Source organism: Gracilinanus agilis, chromosome 2 (assembly GCF_016433145.1).
Source record: "Gracilinanus agilis isolate LMUSP501 chromosome 2, AgileGrace, whole genome shotgun sequence".
In the NCBI taxonomy this organism is placed as follows: Eukaryota; Metazoa; Chordata; class Mammalia; order Didelphimorphia; family Didelphidae; genus Gracilinanus; species Gracilinanus agilis.
Genome location: NC_058131.1, coordinates 85,135,393 through 85,146,182, shown reverse-complemented (window position 1 = coordinate 85,146,182; position 10,790 = coordinate 85,135,393). Strand labels below are relative to the sequence as shown.

The 10,790-nt window shown below is 37.2% G+C and overlaps 1 protein-coding gene across 2 annotated transcripts in view; it reads left to right on the top strand.

Moving 5' to 3' along the window:
• Positions 1 to 236: 236 nt before the first annotated feature.
• MAP4K3 (mitogen-activated protein kinase kinase kinase kinase 3) overlaps positions 237 to 10,790 on the top strand; it is a 206,858-nt gene continuing 196,304 nt past the window's right edge. For both annotated transcript variants that reach the window (XM_044663275.1, XM_044663274.1), the window contains exon 1: positions 237 to 332. In XM_044663275.1, coding sequence (XP_044519210.1) covers positions 237 to 332 — 96 coding nt within the window. The remainder of the gene's footprint in view (positions 333 to 10,790) is intronic.

The following is a 10,790-nucleotide window of genomic DNA, read 5'->3' as shown; positions in this document are numbered from 1 at the left end:
GGCGGTGGGGCGAGAGTGGACTGCGCGGCTGCGGCGGCGGCGGCGGGCCCCGCGTGGAGCCGGGGCGATTGTGACTGCCCGCCCCGGGAGCGGCGGCGGCCGAGGCAGAGCAGCAGCCGGCGGCGGCTGCTGCAGCGGCGCCGGGCACAAGAGCGGCGACCACTCTCCCTGTGTCCCCGGAGCGGCCCCCCCCTCCCCGGCCCCGGGAGGGAGGTGGGGGACCTCTCGGACACGCCATGAACCCCGGCTTTGACCTGTCCCGCCGAAACCCGCAGGAAGACTTTGAGCTGATACAGCGCATCGGCAGCGGCACCTACGGAGACGTGTACAAGGTAAGCGGCGGCGGTGTTCTCCCCCTTCCCCTCCCCCTCCTCCTCCTCTGTCCAGCCTGGGGCGCTCCTTCCGGAGCCCCTCCACCTGGGAAGAAGAGGAGTAGCAGGATCCTAAGAGAGAGGCACGTAGGAAACAAAGACCCCCTCCACTTCCCCCGACGGCACTCCAAAGTCCAGGACCTGGTCCTTTTCCGTCCCAGAATTAGAGGTTTGGGGACAACCTTCCCCCGCCCTCCTGCGCCTGGCTCCCCAAGGAAGAGCTGAACTTGGGGAGGGGGCGGGCCCTAAGCATATGCCAGCTGGCCGCTGGGTTTCCTGGGCATTTGTTGCAGTGGTGGGTGTCAGTCTGTTCAAACCAACACTAGTTCGCCTTATGTCAAACCTGCGCCTTAGACAGACAGACAGACGTTTGATTTTCTTTCGTGGGAGGAGGAGGAGGAGGAGGAGGAGGCTGCTGCTGCGTCGGAGGCGGCTTGGGAGCCTTCAGCCGTTGGGGCCTGGGATAGTTACACTCTGAAAGCCTTTCATGTATCATAGTAACCACCCCCGCATACAGCACTCACTTGTGCCCCTTTGCTCCTGGGCACTCACGTTTTGTTTTCATTGTTTCTGGGCACGATTCTCTCATAATGCCTTTCTAGTACGCATTAAAAGTGGGTTTATTTGGTGGACGGCTGACCTGAGAAAACAATAACTTCAATGTTTTCCGTAGGTGGAATCAGATTAATGCCTTACAAAACTTGCCTTTGTTAATGACCCTGGAATCTTCTCTCCACCACCACCCCCACGCCCCCCGCCCCATCTCTTAAAAAAAAATTGAACTAAACACTTATGAAAAATACTGGTTTGACAAGGTTAGAACTCGGAGCCCATTGGTGGTATAGCATTCCTGTTCTAGAGGGACCACTTCTAAATGTGAGAGGATAAATCACCCTTCAGCCAACCAACTTAGTTCTTGGCCACTATTGAGACTGCCAAGAAGGGAATAGAGTGTTGCCAAATGTGACAGCGGTTTTGATTTTGTCGTGTATCTCCTTACTGGTAACTAAAACTGACCTCTCATTTCATGTAACACCTAAGGAAACAATCAACAAAAACTCAAGTTTTATGTTTCTGTTTGATTTCTTGTTGCATTCTGTTTATTAACTGAGTTTATTAACACTTGAAATATATGTGTGAATAAATATTCACTATCGCTTTATCATAAGTTCATGTGAGAGCTTATCTAGTGTTAATGTGGCCAACACATTGTCTAAAATGTTTACTGATGGTAAATTCTGCACATTAGGTTTATAAGGTGTACAAATAGTTAAAATGGAAATTTGTAAAATGATGTATATCGCTTGCCCTTGTTCCTTTTCAGTTTTGATTCTCATTTTTTCAATGGTTATGTCAGTTCTTGGCGAAAATAGAAAAGCCAATAAATACATTGTAATTATATTGACAATAGTTGTCCTCCTGAAATGTTGTGAATGTAACTCAGTATTTTTTGAATGTATTTTAAAAAAAAATTCAAAGACCTTTAAGTGAAATATACTTTTGAAGTGTAAATAATCACGCCCTAATTTATTTGCTCTTCAAGTTTATATTTCTTAAAGGGGTGGGAAGGGAAAGGGGAGGTACCTTCAATTGAAAGTGGAAAGATGTTAAAGGAAAGTCCTAGTTTGAATAGCAGGTAGTGAAACAAACTTTTATTGAGTGTTTATTATGCAAGATATTGTACCAAGTCCTCTGAAGGATACAGAAGCACTAGTTAACAGTAAAAATTGTTGGGTGATACTAATACTTTAAAAATTGATGTGTAATTGCATTAACCATCTCATTTACAAACATATAGTTACCAAACCCAGGTGCTTTGTTTTATTTAAAGTTGCTTAATCCTAGCACTTATTTCTGTCCAAGATAGAAGTAAAGTAGCTACAGTAGTTCAGTCTTGCTTTTATATTGGGGGGAACTAAGGGGCGTTTTGAGTGTCATTGACTTTCTTTGGCAACTTGCTGAGTTAATGCAGAGCTTTAAATAGAAATGGAGATACCTGACTCCTGTTGTACAGCTAGATTACACTTTCTCTTTTTGTACAGGCTTGCCAAACAACTATCAGGTAGTAGATTTTTGGTTTCTTTCATCTAAGATGATCTCGAACTAGAAATCAAAAGGAAAGAAACCTCAAGATGTGGTATCAAATCTTTGAATCATTAGTTTCCCTCCTGCATGCTAAAAATAGCTAGACTTTATACTGTTTACATATTTTTTCACCTTCAAGTATATGCCATTTAATTCATACACAATTCTACTGGTTAAAAGTCTTACCCTTGAATTTTCAGCCCTTGATTAAAAGGTTCTTGCTCTGATTGAAGACAATCTTCTAAGTTTATTCTTTTTAAAGCATATAACTAATGTCTCCACTTTTTCCTGTCAGTGTGTGTATATATATATATATATATATATATATATATATACACATATACACACACACATATATATATATTTTGTGTGTGCATATATTAAAAAAACATACACACAAAGCTGTAAATAGAAGATATTTCAGTCAAGTCCTAGAAAGCTGTTGTGCCAGGTTCGAACTTTCAAGAAAAATATCCTTCATTATTACTGGCTGTGATTTTAATAACCCTTTTTAAACTTGATGTTCTTTACAGAACTCTTTTTTCTCACATAGAAACTATCTCCCCCCACCCCCCCATAGACCTTCTAAAATAATCTTAGATTTATCAAATTTTGGCTTATTTTGTAAATCAGTAAATACATATCCAATTCATAACCTTCTTATAACACATTTGTTACATTTGTTACATTTGTAACAATGATGAAGTATCATACTTATTAGCAAATGTTACGATACTTATACATGTTACATACTTATTAGCCCTGCAGAGGAACAAGGAGAAGGAAGCTTTTGTGTTAAATCAGACTCTGATGATCTCATTTGGCAAATGGAGAGGCATAGAATCAGTAGGTTCATAAGCTAATAAGGGATCCTAAAAGTTTCATCCAAACGTTTCCCTTCCATTGTTTAAGCCCAAAAGGAGACCCAAAGATATTGTGACTTCTCCAAGTTTGTAAAAGTAATAAGGAGTAAGGTTTCAGAGCTAGGATTTGAATTCTACTTTTCTTATTCTCAGATTCAGCAAGTACTCTTTCTACTGACCCATAATACATCCTATAAATTGTTATCATTGAAAGGAACCATTAGAACTGTCATTTTACATGTGAAGAAATTGAGATCCAGAGAGTTGTAGTTATAGATCCTTGATAAGCAAAATGACAAAGCATGGTATTGTTTCTTTATAGAAAATGTTTGATCTAGTCTGCACTCAGGATTTCCCTGAGGACCACATTTATATGTATAATATAGTATATACATACACATATAATACAGTATATACATATTATATAACAATAATATGTATAATACAAATATATTTGATTTTCAGTCATTTGTGCATATTTTATGTTGCATAGTCTATTATTCTCAGTTAAAGTGGCATTATAGCTATTCCTACAGCTATCATTCTTGCTTTTTTCCATGTCCCTTTCTATGTCTCTTCCATAAAGTGAACCAGATCACCTAAGCAGCTAGGTGGCATAGTGTGGAAAGTATTCTAGAATTAATGTTGGAAAAATCTGAATTTCAGTCCTGCCTCAGATTTTTAATTACTAGCTCTTTGACCATGGGGAAGACATTTAACCTCTACTAGCCTATTTCCTCATTTATAACATGCATATAATAATAGCATCTACTTCACAAGTTTGTTGTGTGAATCACATGAGATAATACATATAAAGTGCTTTGCAAATCTTAAAGTGCTCTGTAAATGTTAATATTTTTTCCCATGAAGGTTGAAATGGAAGAATCAAATATAGTTTTGATATGTACACAAGCTATAAAATAGGATATAACATTCTTCTCTCTCTTCCAATAGCTTCTTCCTACTCCCTTAAATAACAATAGTGATAGTAATGTAGTTTTATAGTTCTTAAAAGTTTACAAATCTCATTTCCAATAAGAACTCAAAAAGAGTAAACATACTACCACAGATATATTACCACAAGGGTAAATATACTACCACAAATAAAAAACTGAAATTCATACAGTGAAATGATTGCCAGGGGGCACATAATTGGTGTTAAAAGCTAGGATTTTAACCCAAGGTTGCTAATTCTAAGTGTTATATGTTATGATTTACTTCGATAATTTAAATCATGAAATGATGGATTTGGTTGGGAGGAATAGTGTTAAGAGTCTCACTCCTTCATTTTCCAGATGAAGAAACTTAGGTCTAGAGAAGTAAAGAAAGTAGCTTTTCCAAGGTGTCATGGATAGTGAATAACAAAAACTAATGTTTGAACATAGATCCTGACTCCAAATCTTTTGCTCTTCCTCCTTTAACATAATGGCATTATCTCCATTCCTAGTCTCTCTTTATAGTTTCAGGATGACTTGTTCACTCTTCAGAGTCAATGTATCCAAAACTAGTCATCATTTTAGTTCAAAATGTCTCCATGATTTTCAGAATAATCCTTGTAATCCTTTTTACCTTTCTTTTCTAGTTGCCTTATTTCCCTTGTCCCTGACATAAGTGATAGGAAACATTTTTAGTTATGGTGGTTAAGAAGGAATTTGGAAAAGTTAAGAAATAACAGTAGGAGTAGCTATATCATTTTAAGTTAGAAGTTGATTAGAGATTTGTAATGCAGTTAATGTGCAAATTATATTGAAATAAAATATAAACATATGTGCTCTCTCCCCCCTCTCTCCTTGAATTTCTTATCTCTGTTTATGGTTAACTGTCATTTTTATAATAACCCATATTTGAAACTGAGATCATTTAAACTATTTTCTTATCCCATAGAATTCTATTGATTCCATTATCTTTCAAACTTATTCTTTTATATTTTAGTAGTTGAGATTGTCGTCATATTTTCCCAAATATTGTAATAATCTCTATTGATTTTGCTGCTTCCAGTCCATCTGATAGACTACAGCCAGATTAATTTTTCTAAGAACTGTGATCATGTTGCCTTCCTTTGCTTAGCAATGAAATCCACAGCTAACTGGCATTTAAAGACCTCTTATGTTCTGGTTCAAACCTAGTTTTCCAATCTACCCCATTCCCCTTCACTTATCTTGTGTTTCAGCCAAACTGAACTATTTGCTCCTTTCAAGGACAGTGTTTTCCCCTCACTCAATATATTTCCTTTACTTAAAATGCTCCCTTATATCCTATCTTCTCTTCATCTTCCAAGGCTCAGCTCAAATGCCACCATCTTGAAACCTCTTGAAAAAATAGCCTTCCCTTCTCCAAATTGCTGTATACATGGTGTATGTGCAAATTATATTGAAATAAAATATTGATATACTTAATATATGCCCTTTCCCTTTTCTTCATGAGTTTGCTATTCTCTTATGGCACTACTTTTTGTCTTAAAAATTATGCATCTAATCTTCTCTTGCCTACTAGATTATAAGCTCTCTGCCACAGAGCCTGCTATATAGTACAGTGTATCAATAAAAAAGGAGACCTTTCCTTCTAGTTGGTGAAGAAGCGACAGTGATGGAAAAGAAAAAGAGACTGGATCACTGGCAAGTGAAGTGTCAGGTTCTTGTGATGTTGAAGCCAGATATCCTGACTTGTTAGGCCGGGAATATCAGTGCTGTACAATCTGCAGAATTCCTGACAAATCTTTTAGAACCAGTCCATTGTCAGAAAGTGTCTTGGACCTCATTACTTCAGAGAGACATGAACAGCATAAAGAACATTCAGAAGTTAAGGTATTTTTTTTCAAACCCTTACCTTTTGTCTTAGAATCAATACTGTGTATTGGTTCTAAGGCAGAAGAGGGGTAAAAGCTAGGCAATGGGGGGTAAGTGACTTGCCCAGAGTCACACAGCTAGGAAGTGTCTGAGGCCAGATTTGAACTGAGGAACTCTCATCTCTAGAGTTTTGGCTCTCAATCCACTGAGCTGTTCAGCTCCCCCAGGTAAGTATTTTCTTTTTAAAAAAATATTGATAAAGGGAATTGAGGCTGCAAGTTTGCCATTACTGCTGTAGTGGACAGAGTCTTTAACTTGGAGGCTAGAAGACCTGAATCAGACTTATATTAGTTGTGTCACTACAGGAAAATTATGTCACTTCTCTGAGCTTCACTTCTCTTCTGTCAGATGTGGTTAATGGTGGCAGCAAATTCCTCACACCTCAAAGGTTTATTGACATTCAAATGAGATAATGTTTATAAACCTGAGAGTGCTTTTTAAATATCAGTAATTACTTTTTAAAAAACATGAAAGGAGTGACAGGATGGTGACATCTTGTTGAGGGCAGACCTAGAAAAAAAGGATATAAGTTTCTAATCTAAGCTTCAGTTAGAGGGCTTGGTAGACAAAGGATTTCCTGTCATTTGGTATGTGGATGGGCTAAACAGGCAATTATGGGATCTTCTCTGGAAAGCTTGTGAAAAGGTCAGATTTCATACAACCTGGTTAGTTTCATTATGATTCTGCTGCAAGTCAGGAAGATGTTCTTTTTAAGATTCTGTGATGATTATCTTCAATAAAAGCATGTCTAATGTTTTAATTTGGAGTATGATTTGTGGGTCTTGATATGTTTCTTCTAAATACTTTATGAAATTATATGAGTGTGTTTCTATATGTTTATCCTATACTTTTTTTGAGAATTGTTTATTAACACATTATACTAATACCTGTATGAGAGGAAGGTAGGAGAAGAAATAAAAAGTTGTTGGAAAAAATGAGTTAGTTTGGAACAGAAGTCTAAAAACTTCTTCAAGCTTATGTTGCCCAAGCACCCTTGATTTTCTCTTTGAGCTCCTAATAGGAAAGGAAAAAGCAGTTTAAATTTTCATTCCAGGGGTTTTAAAAAATCCTCATCTTCTGTCTTAGAATCAATGATTAAGTGACTTGGCTAGGGCCACATAGGTAGCAAATGTCAGAGATCATATTTGAACCTAGACAACAACCCCCACCCCACTCCCCACCCCTCCATCTCCAGGCCAGATACTCTATCCACTGAACCACCTAGCTGTTTCCCAAGTTTTGTTTTTTTTTGTTTTTTTTTTTTACTTAATCTGATCTATTTATTGTTTCTTACAGTGCAAAGGTGTGTACTTTAAAGTACTGATGCCATTAATGCTAACTTTTTATAAATTACGTAAAATGAAATTTGTATAGATTTAACGCAAGTAACATTTTAATATTGGCTTGTTTGGTAGGATTACTTCATATATATTCAGGGACTTTAGAGGCTAGCCTCTTCTAGACTTTTTATTTTATAAATGAAGAAATTGAAGTCCTGCCTGGGGTTCAATAGGTAATTAGGGTCATTTAGTTTGTTTTTTTAATTTTTTTATAAACATTTATTAATATTTATTAGAAAAGTTAACATGGTTACATAATTCATGCTTTTACTTTCCCCTTCACCTCCCCCCTCCAGTCTCCCCCCCCCCCCCCAAATGGCTGATGCATATTTCCACTGGTTTTAACATGTGTCATTGATCAAGACCTATTTCCAAATTGTTGATAGTTGCATTGGTGTGGTAGTTTCGAGTCTACATCCCCAATCATGTCAGAATCAACCCATGTGTTCAAGCAGTTGTTTATCTTCTGTGTTTACACTCCTGCAGTTCTTCCTCTGAATGTGGGTAGCGTTCTTCTCCGTAAGTTCCTCAGAATTGTCCTGGGTCATTGCATTGCTGCTAGTATAGAAGTCCATTACATTTTATTTTAATACAGTGTATTGGTCTCTGTGTACAATGTTCTTCTGGCTCTGCTCCTTTCGCTCTGCATCAATTCCTGGAGGTCTTTCCAGTTCACATGGAATTCCTCCAGTTTATTATTCCTTTGAGCACAATAGTATTCCATCACCAGCATATACTACAATTTGTTCAGCCATTCCCCAATTGAAGGGCATACCCTCCTTTTCCAGTTTTTTGCCACCACAAAAAGCATAGCTATAAATATTTTCGTACAAGTCTGTTTATCTATGATCTCTTTGGGGTACAAACCCAACTATGGTATGGCTGGATCAAAAGGCAGGCATTCTTTTATAGCCCTTTGAGCACAGTTCCAAATTGCCATCCAGAATGGTTGGATCAGTTTACACCTCCACTAGCAATGCATTAATGTCCCAATTTTGCCACATCCCCTTCAGCATTCATTACTCTACCCTTTTTTCATTTTAGCCGATCTGCTAGGTGTGAGCTGATACCTCAGAGTTGTTTTGATTTGCATTTCTCTAATTATTAGAGATTTAGAACACTTTCTCATGTGCTTATTGATACTTTTGATTTCTTTATCTGAAAATTGCCTATTCATGTCTCTTGCCCATTTATCAATTGGGGAATGGCTTGATTTTTTAATACAATTGATTTAACTCCTTGTATATTTGAGTAATTAGACCTCTGTCAGAGTTTCAATTTAGTTTTATTTTTGAAATTTAACTATTTAGCATGTATCTGTTAGGTTAAAACGCCGTTTACAAAATAGTGTTTCTAAGTGTGTACATGAAGTTGGAGTTCAGTTGTTTTAATTGTCTTCAGCTCTTCATGATCCCAGTTAGGTTTTCTTGGCAAAGATCTTGAGTGGTTTGATATTTCCTTCTCTAGTTCATTTTAAGATGAGGAAATTGAGGCAAACAGGATTAAATGACTTTTCCAGTGTCACATAGTTTGTAAGTGTTTGAGGCCAAATTTGAGCTCATTTTTTCCAGATGCCAGGCCCACTGCTCTATATACTACCTAGCTATAGTGAAAAAAAACATTAAATTTAGGTGTCTGTTTAAATTTGGTTTCCAGTGCTATTCATATTTGTAGAAGTCTTCAAAGTGAGAGGTTTGGATAAGATCTTTAAAATCACTTTTTATTCTAAAATAATCTTATCTAGTAATTACATTCGTTAAATTCATATGATTCAATAATTATTAAATGCCTACTATATGTAAAATATTTTGCTAGGTACTGGGGATACAGAGATGAAAAAATGAGTGTCTGTTCTCCCAAGGAGCTTGCTCTCCTTGGTAGAGATGTTGATGAAGAGCCAAAGGGGTTGTCTCTGAATGGCAGTCAGCCTCTCAAAGACTTGGGTTCAAGAACCTCTTTGACATATTGGCTTTGTGACCAACTTGATTTTCTCTGTGTCCTCAGAGCAGTTTTTCTGTAAGATTATAAGGTGAAGATACTTGCTGACTTTCATGGATAGAAGTTTCTTCTTTCCCACCAAATATATTAAAGGCATTCTACTAAGTGCTAAGAATATGAAAATAAAAAATGACAAGAAATTTAGACAGTATTTGGTTTGAATCAGAGTATTGAAGTTCCTTGGGTCAGGAAATGTGTTCTGAAAACTGAAGCATTTTTTGGTTTTGTTTTTTAACCAAAGTGGAAGGTAGTAAACTACATTCTAAATGTCTTTAAAATTGGTGACCAGTGTTGCTGAGTCATACTAAGTGTGGGGTCTAAAATCAAGCATATTTCAATCCACAATAAAAATGTTCTACTGAACATTCAAAATTTCTGTATTGGAGACCTACAAAATAATACCTCATGGAATTTATATGGAATATATAATCATACTTCATTCATGTAGAGACCACTTTATAGGAACTTCAATTAGCCTGGAATATAGTATATATGTGTGTGTGTATATATATATATAAACTCAGTATAGCAGTATAGCTTTCTAGAACTAAGGATTACTTTCACAATCATGGCAGAGAGAAATTAACATTTTAAGTCACAGCATTTCTTATTTTTATAATTAAAAAGAAAAAAATTTCATTAGTGGCAGCAGTATTTCCTGTTTAGAGTTTTTGGGTTATGTAATGGGGAAAAAAGGGTTTTGGTTGAATATATTAAAAGGTGGTCACCAGGGGAAATTTCCTGAATTAAGGAATAACCTCAAGACTTTTTTTTTTTTTTTTTTTTACTTTTATGGAAGTTTATTTACAATTAAGAAGAGAGAAAGTAAGAAAATCAGAGAGAGGATAAGATAGGATAAGTGATCTAACACACTGAGTAAATTGCTCCAGCCCTAGCTCAAACCAGGCAGATTTTACTAGTCCTTAATTGGAAAAGATCTAGCCTGAGGGGCAAAGGCCCAGGAGGCATAATGAAGCAAAGCTTCAGTCACAGAGTCTCTTTGAAAGGAAAGTTCCTTAAGAGAAGTTCAGGAAGATTCAGTCTTAATGCTCACCACCTGGAACAGTCTCAGTCATGAACCAGCAGAGCTCCCTCAGTTCCCCTTCACAAAACCAGAAGCCTCTTGATTCACTCAACTCTCTCTTTTTAAAGGGGTCACTTATGCGTCACTTCCTGTGCCTCCCTCCTAGTATGTGTGTTCAATCACAACAGATGCCTCCCTTAGGACTGCCTAGGGGGGCAGTCAGTTGATTCTGATTCTTTACTCATACTAACATGTGGGTTATG